Source organism: Orycteropus afer, unplaced genomic scaffold, assembly GCF_000298275.1.
Source record: "Orycteropus afer afer isolate SDZICR_OR568_19922 unplaced genomic scaffold, OryAfe1.0 scaffold00274, whole genome shotgun sequence".
NCBI classification, from domain to species: Eukaryota; Metazoa; Chordata; class Mammalia; order Tubulidentata; family Orycteropodidae; genus Orycteropus; species Orycteropus afer.
In genome coordinates this window covers 3,565,699-3,588,126 of record NW_006921861.1, presented here as the reverse complement: position 1 = coordinate 3,588,126, position 22,428 = coordinate 3,565,699, and the positions used below count along the sequence as shown (strand labels likewise).

The 22,428-nt window shown below is 38.3% G+C and overlaps 1 protein-coding gene across 1 annotated transcript in view; it reads right to left on the bottom strand.

The window, feature by feature from the left end:
- The window catches only part of LOC103205242 (serine protease 40-like), an 85,049-nt gene that overhangs the window by 42,299 nt on the left and 20,322 nt on the right, over window positions 1–22,428 (bottom strand). The window contains exon 4 of the mRNA XM_007950518.1: window positions 5,733–5,899. Coding sequence (XP_007948709.1) covers window positions 5,733–5,899 — 167 coding nt within the window. The remainder of the gene's footprint in view (window positions 1–5,732; window positions 5,900–22,428) is intronic.

The window sequence follows — 22,428 nt, the reverse complement described above, 5'->3', positions numbered from 1 at the left end:
GTTTTATATATGTATTCCTTTGCCTTCTCACCTGCATGGTTTCTGTCAATAAAGCAAAGTTTAGTCTCATTGGTTGCCTTTTGTTGATAACTTGTTTTTTTCCCCATGCTGCTTTCAGGATTCTTTTGTTGTCTTTGGTTTTGGAAAATTTGATTATGATATGTTTTGGTGATTTCATTTTGATGTCAATCTGTTTGGGACTTGTTGAACTTCTTGAATTCACATTTCTCTTCTTTCATCATATTAAGGAAGTTCCCTTACAACAAATATATGACAATTTTTCTCTGTGGTTTTATTTGACTCTTTGTGTTTTTGAATTCCAATCATATGTAAGTTATGATCTTAAAGGTGTCACACATACACATTAGACTTCTTTTTTGTTGTCATTATTCTTTTTTTCTGCCTTGGAAAGCATATCCAATTATCAGGTTGGTGCCCCAATAGACATATATTCAAAATGGCTGTACCATCAGGCCAGTTGTCAATTCATAGCTCCTTTTATTTGCTGTTCTCATTCAATTTCTTCTGCTAGTCTGTATTTAATCCAGTTTTTAACCCTTTCCTTCAAAGCTCAAAGTTCCAAGATTATCTTCTGTCTCTGTTTTGGTTGATTTCTTGTTTCTTTGTTGTAGAGGGTGTGGATACCTTTTCTATGTATTCCTCCATCTTGGTGATAGTCACCCTTTTAAACATTTTAAGTCTATGGGTGCTTATTTTAGCTGCTTCTCCCTAAGGTGATTGATTTTTTTTTTCTGGTGTGCAAGGGTCCCTCTGTGTTTCCTTTGTTTGGCTGTAGCCCAGACTGCATACCTTCCTTTATCTCTGTAGGATATAGGGACACAAGTTTCACTTTGTGATTAATTACACGTGTGAAATTTTCCACTGGCCGTATTGAAGATGTAAGTAGTAGGATCAGCTCTCCTGAGGTAAGTTGTTGTTATGTGCTGTTTAGTTGGACCCGACTCATAGAGACCCCTCCTTGGGTTTCCAAGGTGGTATCACTAAAGAAGTAGATTTCCCCATCTTCTTTCTGAGGAGTGGTTGGTGGGTTTGAACCACCAGCCTTCTGGTTAGCAGTGAAATGCCTTAGGCACTATGGTCCCAGAGCTCCTGAGGTAAAGGTGGGAATCAATTTATGTTCTTCACTCATGGATGACCCTGTGCAGGCTTCTCCATAGTGTCCAGTTGTGGGCAGTAAGCCAGTATTTTTTTTCCTCCATTGTGCTGCTGGTTTGATGCATTTTTATCACCCTGGCTGAAGGATAGGGCCTGCAGCTCTTCAGTGTATCTAGGTCTTAGAGACCACTGGCCTCAGATATTAGTGAGATTTGACAGCACTCACTCACCCACTATACCTCAGCCTCCATGTGCCTTTCCCAAAGGCATGGCCCATGAATTCCCACAGCCAATCTGCACCATCTTAATTGGACTATACATTCAATAGCTTAGCTCCTATTCTATGTACTTTGTTCAGGATGTTGCTCATCTCCATTCCCAAATGACCATAATATTGAGTCCTCTGGTTGCCAGTGGCTAGAATCTCCCAGCTTCTGTGATTCTCTTCTCCCCTGTTTCTGGATTCACCTCAACTCTCAAAACCTTAAGCTGCTGTCACTGTGTGGATCTCTGAGACCTCAGTCTGTACTTGTTATATATATTGTTCAGTCGGTTAGTTTAGGGGGATAAGTGGGAGAGACTGTTTACTCTGCCATCTTTTCCCACCTCCTATTTCTTGGATTTCTGTCTGTATAAATTAGAAAAATCTGTTGGAGTTCTTTTGGAATGTAGTGCACCTACTCATGGTCACATTTTGTACCTCAATTTTTGGGGTCTTTTAGGACTGAATCTAGTAATGCATCTAGAAGTAAAGATGAGTAGTAGGGATGGGTCCTGAGGAGAATTAGCAGTGCTTTGCAAGGCAGCTGCTTCAGACAGGGTTTTGCATGTTCTTCAGATAAAGCTGGGACATTCTCCTCAGATTGGGTGAAGAAGTGTCACTTCTACTGGAAAAGAAGACTGAGGAGAATTTAGAGACTCCGTATCTCCAGCTTCATCAGTGACTACTAAGACATCCCAATTCCATTTTTCAGGACCTCATTCCTTCACAATCAATGCTCTCACTTTAACATTAGACAGCTTGGGAGGTTGGGAATTCAATTTGCATAGTAATTCAGTCAATCATAGTATGAGAATCTGAGTTTGTTTTCAGTAATATTAGCCCTAAGATTACAGGAGGTAAAATTTTCTTTGAGGGCACATATAACAACTTTCACATCACTTTTATGCAGTGCTTTATCTGGGAATTGAAGCACTGAATTTATTCTTTTCTTTCTCCACTTTGTCCAATGAAATTAGGATCAACCAGCCAATGTCATTATGCTCATCACTTTGAAAAAAATGTTCTAAAGTATCAAACAGCATGATCACCCAAAACATTGTCTCTCATAAGTGTTAGATTAGGAATGTTAAATAGTATTATATTGCATATCTCTATTGCCACTTCATAACATGAACTATCAGTGTTTTCTTATCTGGAAATTAATTCATTAATGTCTTTAAATCTAACCTATTTGACAACCAATTCCAGAAATACTAAAGCAAGCTTTTTAAAAACTCACCTTTAAGATTTGTTTCCTCTAGAATCAAGCTTGGTATCAAAATGTCTAAATGTCTTAATCAAGGCTCTCTAGAGAAACAGACCCAGTGATATATAGATTGATGAATAGATAGATAGATAGATAGATAGTTAGATAGATAGATAGATAGATAGATACATACATATATTCATACATAGATGATAGATTAGTTTCAAAGAACAAGCTCACACAATTGTGTGGGCTAATGAGTGCAAAACCAAAAAAACAGGCTGGAGATACCAAACCTGTTGTGTCCCAAAACAAACTGTTGTGTCCTGTGTGTCCCAAAATCCATCAGTCAGGGGAAAGGAAGAGTGGAGAAGTCCTGGCAAGATGTCTATTTATAATCTAGAGACAGTATATGCTGTAGGGAAAACTTCCTTTTTGTTCTTAAGGTCTTCAACTTATTGGAAGATATCCATCCACATTATGAAGGGAAACCTACTTTACTTAAGGTCAGCTGATTTAATCACATGTGGGCAATCTACTTCTGTAAAGATACCACCTCAGAAACCCAAAGAGGGGTTGCTATTACTCAAAATCGACTCAACAGCAGTGAGTTTTTTATCTACTTCACCAAAGAATCTGTACTAGTATTTGACCAAACAATTGGGCATCATGACCTAGTGAAATTGACACTTAAAATAAACCATTACAGCTGAATCAGCACATTCTAGAGGAGTGGAGTCCCTAAGTGGTGCAAATGATTAAGTTCTCCACTACTAGTCAAAAGATTTGTGGATCTAACCCAGCCAGAGAAACCTGGGAAGTCAAGCCTGGTGATCTCCTTCTCAAACCTTGAAAATCATGTGGAACAATTCTGCACACATGATGTTGGGTTTTAAGCCAGCCTGGGGGAGCTGGGACAAGTCACAGACTGGCAAAAAAGAAAAAGAAACAAAAGAAAGGCATCCATGTCCCTTTCTAGTGCAGAGCAGGATGTAGTCTGTACTACAGAGAAGACAGAAGGAAATAGCATTGTGTGTGTGTGTGTGTGTGTGTGTGTGTGTGTGTGGTAGGAGAGGTGGCAGGGGAGCTAAGCCCAGAAGAAAGTCTATTCAAATAGTTGGAGGAAGATAGTGTGAGGGGATAAGGGAGCTAACAGTTCTTGAACACTTATAAATGTCAGGCACTGTGCTATGTGTTCTCTGAATTATGTCATTCCACCCCCACAAGAATTCTGTGACATACAGAGTATTAATACCCTCATTTTTCCATTTAGGAAACTGAGGCTTATAGAGGCTCAGAGCAGTAGCAGGAAAATTAGAATCTGAGCTTAGTCCACCCGACTGCAAAGCTATAGCACTTATTTAATTTGTGACACATCTCCCTCAAAGCTGTGTTTATAAGAGTCCTTGGCTTAAAGGACAGAGTGGAGAGCACAGTCACTTGAGTCTCCATTGACATAGCCTTTGCAAGAGGGTGCAGTGGAAACAGTCTGGAAGGGAGCCTGAAGCCCAGATAGTCTGAGAATTTGCCATTACCTTTAACTGCAGCTAACCCTGAGAGGCATGTCTGAGTGTGGGCATTGACCAGTGAATAGGGAGCCAGAAGACAGCTCATTCTTGTCTAGTAACAATAAGAGGAGTCTTCTCCTCTTGCTCCAAGGGCTCATTGGCTATAATGAGGACAAAGATGGTGATGAGAGCTTCCCACCTGCTAGGTTAATGTCATGTGATTCTTACCACAACTCAGAGTGTTGGCTTAGAGAAAAGGGTTTGCTTATGGTCACCCAGATGGGATGCGTGGCTGAGCTTAGATCTGGAGCCTGGTCTCTTTAACTCAGAATCCCTAATGCTTTCTCCACCTCATGAAACGGCTTGTGTTACGTGGGAAGACTGGACTCTGCAAAAACTGTGGATGCAGAATTGGAAATGGAGTTAGAACACCTGGTCCCTTTCCAATCTTGACTACTGCAGTGCTACCTTACCTTTGACTATCCACTTTCCCTCTCTGAGTCTCACTTTTTCATCATGAAATGGAAGCATTATATAGAGGGAGAGAGGTAAGGCGTTACACACATGCATGTGTACAGACACACACACACACACACACGTTTTGTAGCTGAATAGCTATGTCCTTCTCTATCTCTATTCAATAATGGACTCATAACCAAAATATATAAAGTGATCCTAAATAAACATAAAGGGAGACGAATCCAAAGAAAAATTGGCAAAAGACTAAATACACCCTTTACAAGAGAGGCAATAAGCATATGAGAGAGTGCTTATCTCCATTAGTTACTAGAGAAATGAGATAAAAAATTACAGGCAAAGGTTAAAATAAAAAAGTTGATGAATGGGAAGCACTGGCAGAAATGTGGAGCAAGCAAATTCTCATACACTGCTGATTAGAGCATGAATCGGTACAAGACGTTTGGAAAAGTGCTTGCCAGTATCTATGACAGATGAACATTCACATATCATGTTACATAGCAATTCCATTCCCAGTTTGTACCCAAGCAAAATGTGAACCATTAGGCACTAAAACAGATACACACGTATATTCACAGTAGTGCTATTTGTAATTGCCCCAAATGGAAACTACTCAACTGCCTATCAGTAGTAGAAATAATACACAAAACTGTAGTATATTCACACATTGAAATACTATACCATTGGAATACCAATGATAAAAAAATGAACAATGAATGATCGTATATCCATTAATCCAGATGCTAATTCATGGTGATTGAAATCAGGGTAAAGTGTTATATGGAAATACATGACAGGAAGTCATTTACTCGCGGAGCATGAGGGGGTTTCTTTTGGTGCTAGCTGTATGGTATATCAATTTCTAAAAATTCATCAAATAGAACACTTATAAATTATGTCTTTCTCTGTGAAAGCTATACTTCATTGTTTTTAAAAAGATACAAAGAAAATAGATAGTATGGACTAGATGCACTTGAGGGTGTTTCTGTCTCTAATACCTCAGGCTGGAGTGGCCTTGGGAAGACAAAATCAGGAGTTAAGCAAGGACCAGAGAAAAAACAGAGGGAGAAAGAGACAAGGGTCACGGGAGAAAAGAGACAGCCCAAGCTCTGACTAGAGAAACGAAGAGCTTACAGAGCAGGCAGGGAAAGGTCTCACTTACACGGCAGACAGCCTTTCCTGTGTTGAGGTCCCCAGCACACAGCATGTCCTCATGTACAGAGTAGACGCGACTGTTGGGAGTTGATGGTGGGAAATAGTTTCTGCAGAACTCATTCTCTAAGATGCCAACCTCACCCTCCTGAAGATGGAAAGGTGATGGCAGGAACTCTGTGGGAGGAAAAGCAGAAATCAGATATGAGATAGAGCTTACCAGCTCACAGAGATGTGATTATAAGGAGATGCCAATTCCAGCTGACATGACTAGGGAAAGAAGATTGGTGTAGCTGTGATATAGCATGTGTGTGGGGGGCCGAGCAGGGCCTCCTAGCCAAAGAGTGGAGTTTAGATTTCATACTAAGCACATGTAGGGAACTACTGGAGGGTTAATTGACCTTGTAAAAACATTCATTCTGGCTGCTATGTGGAGATGGAACTGCAGGAAGAGGTTAGGAGCTGATGATCAAGTTAGAAGGATACAAGTCTGAAGCCTTATTGGTCTGGCCAGAGTGCAGCAGAAGCACACATAACAGGTGAAACATGGCCCTGCCTGATGGGGCAGCCAGCTGTGGACATTTACCATGCCAACTCTATTTCAAGATAGTGCTCATAGATTACTCTGATGTTCCTACATGTCAGCACTTGTGTAGAGTGCCTGTGTGACATTAAGGTCAGCCAGTGGACAGCCTAGGGGTTCTGTGGCCTACTTGATACTGAGTTTGAACTCAACAGGCTGACACTTCTGTGAAAAGAGAAAGGGAGAGGATGGCTGAGGTTTGAGTCTCTCATTGACATTATATGCTTCTTTGCTCCAGCCCATTTCTTTCCTGTTTCTGTCTCAACTAGGTGTTCTCTCTTCATGCCCAACCCTATCCTATGGGCTATCTTGGAAAATCCTTCTTGTTCTGATTAATGATAGTCCATTCTAGAAGTGTGTCTTTGGAAATGTTGGGGAGTTTGTTGTCATAACAAGTAGTAAGTATTACTGACATTTAGTAAGCATGAACAGAGATGCTAATACAGGCCTGTAGAGTGAAAGAAATCCTGCCTAAAATGCCTAGAAAAGCACTAAGATACTCTAACAACACATAACCCTACAAATGAGGCAAAATTTCCATTCTTCTTTTATCACTATCTTTTATATTTTCCAACATTCTCAATGGAGACTTCTGGGAAAATGGTTGTTTGAGTTGTTCTAAGATCTCTTCCCACATAAACACCAAGAAAAGCAACTAAAATTTTGTATTCAACCTTATAGGAACTGTGAAAAAATAATCAAAAGATGTCAGCATGGAACTTCAAACTAAAACAAGAGAAGAATACATTTTAAAAGTTAGGGAAATCTCTTATCCAGTATCCCCAAATCTCTCTGTCCTAGCATAACACAACCACAACACCAGTGGATCCACAGCTCTCCTGTCCATTAAAAAGGGTCATTATTTCTGGTTCCAAAGTAAAGATGACATACATTGCTAAAAAAATAAATAAAAATAAAAAATTTTAAGGTGTCTATTCTAACCTGTCTGAAGGACTAAAACCTCAATCTGCTGAAGTAAGGGCTCCCACAGAGAGAGTAATAAATGAACAGGGAGGCTGTGCTAGCCAGTGGGTAGATTGGTAAATGTGACCTTTTTGAGCTGTCTGGGAGCTTACAAAAGCACTGATACTTTGGTGTGGTCTAAAGTGGAGCTCTCACAGGGTAGGAGAAGGAGTGGTGAGCAAAAATCAAAGAACTATTTCCACCTAAGGCAATATTGGTGACAAGCCTAGGCAATGCCTGAAAGACTGAAACCTGTTTCCTGAATCACAGCTCTCACAGGGTGAGGGAGGGAGTGATGAGCAAAACTGTGCCCACACAAGATTTTCTTGCAGAAATTGGTTAAATTACAACATATGCAGGATAATTTAAAAAGGTAAATCATTGTAAGTGTCAAATGTTCTGACATCAGTGAAAAATAACAAATGCATAAAGGAACTGGAAATGGTGGCCCATTACAAAAGAACAAAGAAGTCTGGCTCTCTGGATCTTTGTCCATTACAGAAGAACAAAGAAGCCTCTATAGAAGCCTGGATCATGAGCATATTAGAAGAAAACAATGCAACAAAAATATTAATCATGCTCAAAGAACTAAAAGAAATCAAGAAAAGATTGAATAAACAAAATAAGAATATAATTAAGGAGATAAAGAAACCTCGAAACTCACTGCCATCAATTCGATTTCAACTTAGAGCAACCCCTTTTGGGTTTCTGAGGTGATAAATCTTTATGGAAGTAGACTGCCCAGTCTTCCTTTTGAGGAGTGGCTGGTGGGTTTGAATCACCAACCTTCTGGTTAGCAGTCAAATGCTTTAGGCACTACACCACCAGAGCCCCTAATTACAGAGATAGACACAATAAAAAGAAACAAAATAGAAACGCTGGAAATGAAAGATACAATAGATAACATAAAAAATACCATTGCAAGGACTTAACTGTAGATTGAGAAGATGTAAGAAAAGATTCCATCATTCATCTGTTAATTTGTCATACTGTGATGGCTTGCCTGTTGCTGTGATGCTGGAGGCCATGCCACTAGTATTTCAAATGCCAGCAGAGTTACATGTGGTGGACAGGTTTTAGCAGAGCTTCCAGACTAAGACAGACAGTGAAGAAGGAATGAGCTATCCACTTCTCAAAGAATTGGCCAGTTAAAACCTTATGAATAGCAATGAAACGCTGTCTGATATATCACTGGAAAACTTTCTAAATAACCCTGAAACATTGTCTAATATACCATCAGAAGATGAGCACCTCAAGTTAGAAAGCACTCAAAATACAACTGAGGAAGGGCTGCCTCCTCAAAGTAGAGTTGACCTTGATGACGTGGATGGAGTAAAACTTTTGGAATCTCCATTTGCTGATGGGGCATGACTCAAAATGGAAAGATACAGCTGTAAATATACATTAATAATCAAAACATAGAATGTACAAAGTTTGAATGTAGGAAAATTGGAAGTTGTAAAAAAAATAAATGAAAGAAACACATAAAGATCAATATCCTAGGTATTTCTGTTGTTGTTCTTAGGTGCCATCTAGTCATCCCTGATTCATAGCAATCCTATGTACAACAGAATGAAACACTGCCCATTCCTGTGCCAGCCACACAATCCTTGCTATATCTGAGCCTATTTTTCCAGCCACTGTGTCAATTCATCTCCTTGAGGGCCTTCTCCTTTTTCATTGACTTTCACTTTACCAAGCATGATATTCTTCTCCAGGTAATGGTCCCTTATGACAGCATGATCAAAGTAGATGAGATGAAGTCTGGCTATTCTCACTTCCAAGGAGCATTCTGGCTGCACTTCCTCCAGGACAGATTTGTTTATTCTTTTAGCAGTTCATGGTACTTTCAGTATTCTTCACAAACACCACAACTAAGAAGCATCAACTCTTCTTCAGTCTTCCTTATTCATTTTCTACCTTTCACATGCATATGAGGTGACTGAAAATACCATGACTTGGGTTAGGCACATGTTAGTCTTCAAGGAAGCATCTTTGCTCTTCAGCACTTGAAAGAGGCCTTTTGCAGCAGATTTGTCCAGTACAACATGTCATCTGTTCTCTTGACTGCTGCTTCCATTGGTGCTGATTGAGGAACTAAGTAATCCTAGGCATTAGTGAGCTGAAATGAACTACTATTGGCCATTTTTAAACAGATAATAAAATGATCTACAATGATGGGAGTGACAAATTGAAGAGGAATGGCATCACATTCATCATTACAAAGAATGTTTGAAGATCAATCTTGAAGTACAATGTTGTCAGTGATAGGATAATATCCATACCTCTACAAGGAATATCAAATATATCCACCAATCACTGAAGCCAAAGTCTAGGAAATTGAAGATTTTTACCAACTTCTACAGTCTGAAATTGACCAAACATGCCATCAAGATGTACTGATTATTATTGGAGTTTGTAAGGAAAAAATTTGAAACAGAGATGAATCATTGGTGTTTGGAAAATATGGCCCTGGTGGAAGAAATGATACTGGACATCAGATGACATAATTTTTCAATATTAACAACTTATTCATTGCAAATACCTGTTTTTCAACAACATAAACATTTGGACCTCACCAGATGGAATACACAGGATCCAGATTGACTATATCTGTGGAAAGAGGCAAGGGAGAAGCTAAATATATTCAGTCAAAACAAGGTCGGGAGGTGACTGTGGAACATATCTTCAATTTCCCATATGCAAGTTCCAGCTGAAGCTGAAAAATAAATAAATTAAATTAAAACAAGTCCAGGAGAGCTAAAATGCTACCTTAGTTATATCCCACCTGAATTTAGAGACCATCTGAAGAATAGTTTCTATACATTGAACACCAATGACCAAAGACCAGACAGGTTGTGGGATGACATCAAGAACATCATCCATGAAGAAAGGAAAAGGTCATTAAAAAGATAGGGAGTGAGAAAGATGGAGTCATACCTGAAGCCCACATATTTGTTCCCTTTAGCATATTGATTTCCAAAATCTAGGTGTAGCAGTTAGAAGCAGGAATTCTGGAGCTGTGACCAGCTGAGTAGTAAGAGTGTGTGAAATTTAGTGGAGATGGAGAAAAGAGCAGATTAAACAGCCAGGAAAAATAAATGAGTTGAGTAAAAAATAAACAAGTAAAAAATAAATAAATGAGCCCATCAAGTGGAGAGATGGAGAGGAAAAGAAGTGGAAAAATCATTAAAAATACAGGGGAGAGCTGCAGAGGGTAAAAAAAGAAAAAAAAGGTGGGGGGCACCATAGAACCCACGGAGGTTTCAGGAACTCAGAATACCCACACCAGGAGCTTCTGACAGTAACCTTGGGAGCCAAGCTGAAAGAACCACATTACATCACCACAACACCTGTCCCAACTGCAAATCCCCTTCATGGCAAACAGAGACCTGCATCCACATTCCCAACAGTGATTACATCAACACAAAGAAAACTGGAGAGCAACCCAGCACATCTGAATTAATAACAACAACAAGAAAAAAAGGTCCATCCACCACACTTGCAAATGTATTTAAACATAAAATCAGGGTGAAAGAAATCAGGACATAACTAACAGTGAAAGACAACTTCAAAATGTCTAGGAAGGAACAGACACCCTCAAATCAAACAAAAAACAAAAACAGGATAAGACAATAGAAATAAAGCCCCAGGCTAAACACTTATCTAACATGGAAGAAGAACAGACAATAGAATTATCTGAGAAGGAATTTAGAAGACATATATAGAGAACTCTACAAGAGCTCAAGGAAACCACAAACAGAATCAAGGAGAATGCAGACAGTCCTCTGGAATAATTCAGGAAAACCATTCAAACAAAATAACAAGATGAGTGCACAATCAGAACTCATACAAAAACAGCATTTAGAAATCCAGAAGATGAACACTAAAATTAGAGAGTTAGACAACACAGTGGAAGGACAAAAGAGTAGACTAGCACTGGCTGAAGAAAAAATTTCCCAACTAGAAGATAAATCCCTCGATGCTAGCCTGTATGAAGAAAAATCAGATCAAAGATTTAAGAGAAATGAAGGGAGCCTAAGAGTTACATGAAAAGAAACAACATACATCTCATTGGAATACTAGAAGAGGGGAAAAAAAAAAAACCTGAGAAAATTGTGGAAGACATGTTAACAGAAATTTTCCCCCACATAATGAAGTAAGAAAAGATATCTGTCCAAGAAGCTCAAAGAACCCCATATAGGATTAATCTCAAGAAAAGGTCACCAAGACATATCATAATCAAATTCTCCAAAACTAAGGACAAAGAAAGAATCTTGCAAACAGCCTAGGAAAAAAGAAGTGTCACCTAAAATGGACAGCTAATAAGACTAAGTTCTGATTATTCAGCAGAAACCATGCAGGCAAGAAGACAATGGGATGGCATACATAAAACATTGAAGGAAAAGAACTTCCAACCATGAATTCTATATCCAGCCAAATTGTCCATCAAATATGAGGGTAGAATCAAGACATTCTCAGAAAAACAGAAATTAATGGAATTTGTGAAAAACAGACCAAACATACAGGAAATTCTAAAAGAAATCCTTCCAACAGAGAACTCACAATGGAAAACAGCAAATTAAAATCAGGACACTTGTCATTCACATGTAAAGCCAAACCAGAAATACCCACCCTTTGCCATCAAGTTGGATCGACTCATAGTGACCCCTCCTTGGGTTTCCAAGGAAGTATCACTATGGAAGTAGATTGCTCAACCATCCTTCCGAGGAGTGGCTGGTGGGTTTGAACCACTAGCCTTCTGGTTACCAGTCAAATGCCTTAGGCACTACACCACCAGAGCTCCCAAACCAGAAATAGAAGGTCAAAATAAGCTCATAAAATATTGCACACAAAGAAACAAGGAAGTCAATCTCCAGATAGCACCAGCAACAAAGAAAATAGAAAGAATAAAAGATCTAATTACAAAACTTCCAAATGGAGAGGAAGATAGGACAATGTCCTTATGGAACAGACTTCCAAAATTAAAAAGACAAGAATTCACTTCAGGGTAACCACAGAGAAAATTAACAATCCCCCTAAGCAAACCAAGAAAAGAAGGAAAACATATGGGCTGAGTAAGCACAAAACAAACAATAAAGAAGAACAGTGAAGAAACACTTGATAACACAATGAGGTCTGCACAGAAAAGTATTTGGGCCGAGGAAATCACCAACAGTACAACAAAAAACACAATAGAATGACAGCAATAAATTCATACCTATCAGTAATTATACTCAATTTGAATGGACTAAATGCACAAGTCAAGAGAAAGAGAGTAGTAGATTGGATAAGAAAAGAAGACCCACCAATATGCTACCTAAAACAGACTCAACTTAGATACAGAGATAAAAACATATTAAAAATTAAGGGGTGGGAAAAAAATACACCAAGCCAATGCTATCCAAAAAAGAGCAAGAGTGGCAATATTAATTTCTGATAAAATAGACTTCAAGGTGAAAAACAGGGACAAAGAAGGACATTATCTGATGCTAAAATGGTCAATTTACTAAGAAGACATTACCATAATAGATTCAATGTACCCAAAATAAGTACTTCAAAATACACGAAGCAAATATTAACTGAATTGAAAGGAAAAACAGACAACTCTACAATACTAGTAGAAGACTTAACACATTGCTTACAAGGAGCAACAGAACAACTAGAAAAAAACTCAACAAATATTCACAAGGACTCAACAACACAATCTACCAATTTGACCTCATAAACATACAGACCACTCCATCCAACAAAAGCACAATTCACATTCTTCTCCAGTGCACATGGATCATTCTCCAGACTAGATCATATGTTAGGACATAAAACAAGCCTAAATAAATTTAAAAACATTGAAATACTACAAAACATCTTCTCAGACCACAATGCTGTAAAATTAGAAATCAGTAATAGAGAAATCAAGGAAAAATATCATATGTGGAAGTTGAATAATATACTGTTCACTACTGGGTAATAGAAGAAATAAACTGAAATTAAAAAAAAAAATCCTAAAAACTAATGAGAATGAAAATACATCTTATCAAACCAATGGGACACAGTGAAAGCAGTACTCAGAGGTCAATTTATAGCAATACATGCACACATCAAAAAGGAGGAAGCTGGTTTTGGTTCAATATCAGAAAAACAATCAATGTAATCCATCACGTAAACAAAACAAAACAAAAGAACCATATGATTGTATCAATCAACACAGAAAAGGCATTTGATAAAATCCTACACCCATTCCTCTTCAGAGCTCTCAGCAAAATAAGCATAGTGAGAAAATTCCTCAATGTAATAAAGGGCATATATGCAAAGCCAACGGCCAACATCATTATTAATGAACAAAGACTCAAGGCATTCCCCTTATGAATGGAAACCAGACAGGGATCTCTTCTTTCACCTCTCTTATTTAACATTATACTGGATATCCTGGGCAAGGCAATAAGGTAAGAAAGAGAAATAAAAAGCATCCAAATTGGCAAAGAGGAAGTAAAACATCTCTATTTGCAGATGATATGATCCTGTACATAGAAAACCCAAGAGACTCAACAAAAAACTACTGGAATGAATAGAGGGGTTCACCCAAGTGTCAGGATACAAGGTCAACATACAGAAATTAGTTGGATCCCTCTACTTCAAAAAAGAGGCCTCTGAAAAGGAAATAAGGAATACAATACCATTCACAATAGCTACCAAAAAGATAAAATATGTAGGAATAAATCTCACTAGAGACACAAAAACCTATACAAAGAAAACCATGAAACACTACTATAAGAAACCAGGAGGAATTTACATAAGTGGAAGAACTTGCCTTGTTCATGGATAGGAAGACTGAACATTGTGAAAACGTCTACTACCCAAAGCAATTTACACATTCAATGCAATCCCAATCCAGATAACAACAAAATTTTTTAATTACATGGAAAAAACAATTACTAACTTTATATAGGAAGGAAAGAGACCTCAGATAAGCAGAGCATTACTGAAGAAGAACAAAGTAAGAGGTGTCTCACTCCAGGATCATAAAACTTACTATACAGCCACAGTAGTCAAAACAGCATGGTGTTGGTACAATGACAGACAGATAGACCAATGGAACAGAATTGGAAGTCCAGAAATAGACCCATCCATCTATGGATATCTGATCTTTTACAAAGGTCCAAAACCCATTAAATGGGGAAAAGATAGCCTCTTTAACAAATGGGGCTGGCAAAATTGGATATCCAGTTGCAGAAAAATGAAATAGGACCCATACCTCAACCCATACACAAAAACAAACTCAAGTTGGATCAAAGACTTCAATGTAAAACCCAAAATGATAAAATTCATCAAAGACAAAATAGGGGCAAAAGTTAGGAGCCCTAATTTATGGCATAAATAAACTATCAAACATGACCCAGAATGCACAAGAAGTAGAAGAGAAGCTAGATGACTGGGACCTTTTAAACATTAAATTCTTATGTGCCTCAAAAGAGTTTATCAAAAAGGTTAAAATAGAATCTATAGTTTGGGAGAAAATATTTGTCTATGACATATCTGTTGTTAAGGACTTATCTCTAAAATCTATAGAAAACTTCAACACTTCAACACAAAAAGACAAACAACCCAATTCAAAAATGGTCAAAAGACTTGAACAGACATTTCACTAAAGATGATATGCTGGTGGCTAACAAACACATGAGAAATTGCTCACGATCTTTAGTCACTAGAGAGATGCAAATCAAAACAATGATGAGATATTATCTCACTCCAGCAATAATAGCAAAATTCAACAGGACACAAAATAACAAATGCTGGAGAGATTGGAACTCCTGTGCACTGCTGGTGGGATTGTAAAATGGTACAACCATTGTGGCAAATGGTATGGCGTTTCCTTAAAAAGCTGAAAATAGAAATACCACTTGAACCAGCAATTTCATTACTAAGAATATATCCTAAAGAGGTGAGAGACAGGACATGAACAGATGCATGCACACCTATGTTTATCGCAGTACAATTCACTATAGCAAAGAGATGAAAACAACCTAAATGCCTATCAACAGATGAATGGGTAACCAAATTATGGTACATTCACACAATGGAATACTATGCTACATCAAAGAACAATGAAGGATATGAGAATCACCCCACAATATGGATGAGCCTGGAGGACCTTATGGTGAATGAAATAAGTCAATCTGGAAGGACAAATATTGTATGAGCCCATTACTGTGAAAAGACAAAGAAGGGCTGGCTTCATGAAGGGAACTCACTTTGTAGGGGGTGGGGAGGGAAGAAGAGGGAATAATTTTGGGCTAATTGGTGGCCACATGCTGAATTGGGTAAGAGGACGGATGGTATGGAAAAAGTCTATGACCACGATGATAACATTAGGAAAAGGGAGGACACTGAATTGTGCACATAAGATATAGACAACAGAGGCTAATACAAGTATATCCACAATACTGCATTACCATTAACACCAAACACAAGATTACAGACAAACACATAAACATCTGAGAAGATCAGATGGGGGACAATGAAAAGGATTATACTCTAGACTGGGAGCTCTGGTAGCATAGTGGCTAAGACACTTGCCTGCTAACCAGATGGCTGGTGGTTCAAACCCATCAGCCACTCCTCGGAAGGAAGGTTGGGCAATCCTACTTCCATAGTGATACTGCCTCGGAAAACCAAGGAGGGGTCGCTATGAGTTGGGTTTGACTCAACGGCACATAACAACAACAACAACATACTCTAGACCAAGGATAGATTCAGCAGAGGCTAATCTTGCACAGATACCAATGATACAAAATTCATGCAATCCTTACAGAAACAACCGAAGGCAGACATAGAGCAATCCCTCACAGTCAGCCAGATACTATGGGAGAGAGATCCAATGGACCTACTGACTCAGGACCATTGTTTTGGGAGACACTAGAGTCAATTGGCACAATAAAATACATAAAAATCTTGTTCCACAAATTACGTTGGTGAGTAGCAATTGGGGTCTTAAAAGCTTTCAAGTGGCCATCTAAGATACAGCTAATAGTCTCCTATCATCAGAAGCAAAGAAAAGTGCAAAAAAAAAAAAAAAAAAAAAAGCCAAACAAAAAACCAAGGACATTTGGAGGCAATCAGCCCTAGGACATGATGGACCACAAGATGAGAAGAATAGATGATGCCCTGCTACAAATGCCAACCACTCAGCAAAGGCTCAAAACTGGAGAACCAGGATAGAGTGGGAGAAAAATGTGGAACAAAATCCAAAAACACAATATTGACCAGAATTACTGGTTGGATGGAGTCTAGTGGGACCTCCAATACTATGGCCCTGGGATACACTTCAGGCCTGGAATACAACTCCCTCCCAGGGGCTGGCTCTCAGCCCAATAGTAAACAAGATGTACACACAGACCACTCAACCCAGCATAACGCACCCATATAGTCTATGCAGATGTATCTCTAGGAGAAATCCATCACAGGGCACTAGAAGGAAATGCAGGATATACATAAGTGCATAATTATGAGAGGCATGGAAGGGTTACTGGGCAGGGACAGGAGGAGATTGGATTAGGATTGGGTATGGTAATTAGGCAGTGAAACCAAATGTACATGAAATGTTGAATAAAAGCAAATTCTGCCCTGTAAACTTGCATCTACAATAAAATAATAAAAAAAATTAAAAAGAGGAAAGAAATAAAATCAACACTCTAATGTAACAGCTCCCACAATTAGAAAAAGAGCAACAAAAGAAATGTACAGTATACAAAAGTAAGGAAATAATAAAGATCAGAGCACAAATAAATGAAACAGAAAACAAAAAACAGAAGAGATCATCAACAAAACAAGAAGTTGGTTCTTTGGAAAGATTAACAAAATTTACAAACCACTGGCAAATATAACAAAAGAAAAGAGAAGATGCAAATAGCAAGAAGAATAAACAAAAAGGGTGAAATCACAACAGAACCAACTGAAATAAAAAACATATTAACAAAATATTATGAAGAACTGTACTCCAAACAATTTGAGAAACTAGAAGATATGAACAGGTTTCTAGAAACACAAGAGCTACCTAAACTATTCCAGTTGGAGACAGAATACTTGAACAGACCCATAACAAAAGAAAAAAATGAGCAAGTCATAAAAAAAAAAAAAAAAAAAAAATCCCCACAAGAAAAAATCCTGGCCCAGACAGCTTCACTGGAGAATTTTACCAAACATTCAGGGAATAGTTGACCCCTCTACTACTCAAACTATTCCATAACATAGAAAAAGATGGAATACTTCCAAATTGATTTTATGAAGCAAGGATAACACTGATTCTAAAACCAGGGAAAGACACCACTAAAAAGGAAAACTACAGACCAATATCATGAACATAGACACAAAAATCTTCAATAAATTCCTAGCCAACAGAATCCAACATATTATCAAAAAACAATACATCTTGACCAAGTGGGATTCATACCTGGTATACAAGTATGGTTCAACACCAAAAAAAACAATCAATAAAGTCCACCACATAAATAAAATACAAAAAAATAACCATATGATCATATCAATTGACATAGAAAAGGCATTTGATATAATCCAACATTCATTTCTGTTCAGAACTCTCAGTAAAATAGGGATAGAAAGGAAAATGCTGAACATAATAAAAGGCATATATGCAAAGCCAATGACTAATATTGTTAACAGAGAAAGGCTCAAAACATTCTCCTTACAAATGGAAACCAGACAAGGATGCCTTCTATCACCTCTTCTATTTAACATTGTATTGGAAGTCCTAGGCAGGGCATTAAGGTAAGAAAGAGAACTAAAAGGCATCCAAATTGGCAAAGAAGAAGTAAAGCTATCTCTATTTGCAGATGACAGGATCCTATACACAGAAAATCCAAGAGATTCAGAAAAAAAAAAAAAAAAAACTACTGTAACTAATAGAGTTTCAGCAAAGTGACAGAATACAAGGTCAACATACAAAAATCAGTTGCATCTCTCTACATCAACAAAGAGGCCTCCAAAAAGGAAATAAGGAAAACAATACCATTCACAATAGCTACCAAAAAGATAACATATGTAAGAATAAATCTTACTAGAGGCACAAAGGATATATATACTATAATACACTACTACAAGAAACCACAAGGAATTTACATAAGTGGAAGAACCTGCCTTGTTAATGGATAGGAAGACTGAATATTGTGAAAATGTCAATACTACCCAAAGCAATCTACACATTTAATGCAATCCCAATCCAGATACCATCAACATTTTTAATGATATGGAAAAACCTATTATGAACTTCATATGGAAAAGAAAGAGACATCAGTTAAGCAAAGTCCTACTGAAGAAGAAAAGCAAAGTGAGAGGTCTCACATTTCCAGATCTCGAAGCCCACTATACAGCCACAGTAGTTAAAACAGCATGGTACTGGTACAATGATAGACAGATAAGCCAATGCAACAGAATTGAAAACCCAGAAATAGACCCATTCATCTACAGACAGCTGATCTTTGATAAAGGACTAAATTAAATGGGGAAGAGATAACCTCTTTAACAAATGGTTCTGGCAAAATTGGAAATCCACCTGCAGAAAAATGAAACAAGACCCATACCTCACTCCATACACAAAAACAAACTCAAGTTGGATCAAAGACTTAAATGTAAAACCCAGAAATATAAGGCTCATCAAAGATGAAATAGGGGCAAATGTAGGGGCCCTAATTTACAGCATTAATAGACTATCAAGCATAACCCAGAATGCACAAGTGGCAGAAAAGAAGCTAGAGTATTGGAACCATTTCAAAATTAAATTCTTACGTGCATCTAAAGACTTCTCCAAAAGGGTAAAAAGAGAACCTACAGATTGGGAAAAATTATTTGGTTATGACATATCTAACAAAGGACTTATCTCCAAAATTTACAGAAATTTCAACACCTCAAAGCCAAAACACAATCAATCCAATTCAAAAATGGGCAAGGAACATGAACAGACACTTCACTAAAGATGATATACTAGCAGCCAACACACATGTGAGGAAATGCTCATGATCTTTAGTCATTAGAGAGATGCACATCCAAACAATGATGAGATATCATCTCACCCCAGCAATAATAGCAAAGTTCAAGAGGACAAAAAATAACAAATGCTGGTGAGGTTGCAGAGAAATTGGAACTCTCATACACTCCTGGTGGGACTGGCAAATGGTACAACCATTGTAGAAAATGGTATGGCATCTCCTTAAAAAACTGAAAAATGAACAAGCAATTCCATTACTAGGAATATATCCAAAAGAAGTGAGAGACAGGACACGAACAGATATATGCACAACCATGTTGATCACAGAAAAATTCACTATAGCAAAGAAATGGAAACAACCTAAATGCCCATCAACATATGAATGGATAATTAAATTATGGTACATTCACAAAATGGAATACTATGCTACATTAAAGAATAATGAAGACTACATGAATCATCTCACAATGTGGATGACTCTGGAGGATATTATGCTGAGTGAAATAAGTCAGTCACAGAAGGACAAATATTACATGAGCCCATTAATGTAAAAAGTCAAGGAAGAGTTTTCTTAGGGAAGGAAACTCACTTTGAAGGTTATTGGGGATGGGAGGGAAAGGGAGGGAAAATTTCAGACTAGATGGGGGCCACACATTGAGTTGTGTAAGGCATGTGACAGTATGGAAAGAGTTTGTGACCAGCATGATTACTTTGGGGAAAGGGAAGACACCGAAACATGCACATAAGATATAAACGACAGAGGCTAATGCCAGTACGTGCACAGTACTGCATTATCACTAACACCAAACACCAGACTACAGATAAATGCATAGACAATTGAAAATATCAGATGGGGTCAGAATATAGGAAGGTAACCCTGGACCAATGATAGATTTAGCTGAAGATAATCTCGCATAGATACTAGTGAGACAAAATAACCACAATCATCACAGAAGCAACAAAAGACAGAGTTGGAGTAGTCTCTCACAGACACCCAAACATCTTGGAAGAGAGAACCACTGGGCCTGCTGACTCAGGACCATGGTATTGGGTGACAACAGGCTCAATTGGCACAACATAATATATAAAAATCTTATTCCACAACCAACTTTTGTTAGTAGCAAAGCTTTCAGGTAGCCATCTAAGATGCAGCTAATGGTCTCCTCTCTGAATTCTGAAGTGAAGAAGAGTGAAGAAAATCAAGGACATCTGGAAACAATTAGTCCAAGATTATGATGGGCCTCAAAACCAGAAGAAGTAGATGGTGTCTGGCTACCAATTCCAACCACTTAAAAATGGAGATCCTGGATAGATTGGGAGGAGAAACAGGGAATAAAATTCAAAAGCACAATAATGTCCATTATTACTGGCCAGAAGGAGTCTGGTGGGACGCCCAAGATTATGGTCCTGGGATACACTTAGGGCCTGGGATAAGACTCAGCCCCAAGGACTGGCTCTCAGACTAACAGTAGAAAGACTTACATGCAGAACAGTGAACCCAGGGCAATGCACTCTACTACTCTAAGGAGATATGTCCCTTGGAGCAACCAACCATGGGACACCAGAGGGGCAGCATTCACATGGAGGGAAAGCTGGACAGACAAGAGTGCATCATTAAGAAGGGCACAGGGAGGGGAGGTCACAAAGAAGGGAGGGAATGAGAGTGGTTTAGGTTTGGAGATAGTAACTGGGGAGTGAAACCAAATGTACACAAACTGTTGAATGTAAAACAAATTCTTCCCTGTAAATTTGCACCCAGAGCACACACACACACACCCCCACACACAAGGATAGGAAAGGAAGAGATCAAAATGGATGTCAGAAGAGACTCTGAAACCTGCTCTTGAATGGAGAGTAGCTAAAGTAAATGGAAGCAATGACAAAAGAGCAAAAGAGCTGAACAGAAGATATTAAAGAACAGGTGGAGATGAAAAAGTAAAGTATTGTAATGAAATATGCAAAGACCTGGAGTTATAAAAGCAAAAGGGAAGAACATGCTCAGCATTTCTTAAGCTGAAAGGATTGAAGAAAAAAATTCAAGCTTCGAGTTTCAATATTGAAAGATACTATGGAGAAAATATTGAATGATGCAGGAAGCATCAAAAGAAAATGAAAGGAATACACAGACTCACTGTACCAAAAAGAATCGGCCAATGTTCAGCAATTTCAGAAGGTGGCATATAATCAAGAACTGATGGTATTGAGGAAGAAGTTCAAGATGCACTGAAGAAATTGGCAAAAAAAGAAGTCTCCACGAATTGACAGAATGCCCATTGAGATGTTTCAACAAATTGATGCCACACTGGAGACTTACTCATCTATGCCAAGTAATTTGGAAGACAGCTCACTGGCCAACTGAATGGAAGAGATCTATATTTGTCCCCATTCCAAATGAAGGTGATCCCACAGAATGTGGAAATTACAAAACAATATCATTAATATCACATTCAAGCAAAATCTTGCTGAAGATAATTGAAAAACAGTTGCAGCAGTATATTTATAGGGAACTTCAAGAAATGCATGCTGAATTCAGAAGAGGACATAGACCAAGGGATATCATTGCTGATGTCAGATGGATCTTGATGAAAGCAAAGAATACCAGAAATATGTTCACTTGTGTTTTATTGACTATGCAAAAGCATTTGAATGTGTGGATTATAAGGCATTTGACTGCTAACCAGAAGTTCGGCGGTTCAAACCCACCAACCACTCCATGGAAAGAAGACTGGGCTATCTACTTCCATAAATATTTACCACCTAGGAAACCTAAAGGGGTTGCTATGAGTAGGGATCAACTCAGTGGCAGTGAGTTTGGTTTTTTGCTTTTTGTATTGCACAAGGGAAATCTCTTGCAAAAGACCTTTTTAAAGTGTAGAAGAGCAACGATGTCACTTGAAAAGACTAAGGTGCTCATAACCCCAGCCATGTTATTTTCAGTTGCCTCATACACCAGGGTTACAGATTAGGAGAGACAATTCAGGGACGCCCGAAGTAGCAAGCGGGAAGAGCAGGAGAAAGGGGATTAAAAGCCAGGAAGCCAGAGAGAAGAGCAGTCAGTCGAAGGGATTAGGCGAGGAGAGGCAACTCAGGCCCACCCAGAGTAGCAGGCCGGAAGAGCAGGTTGTTGTTGTTGTTGTTGTTATGTGCCGTCGAGTCGGC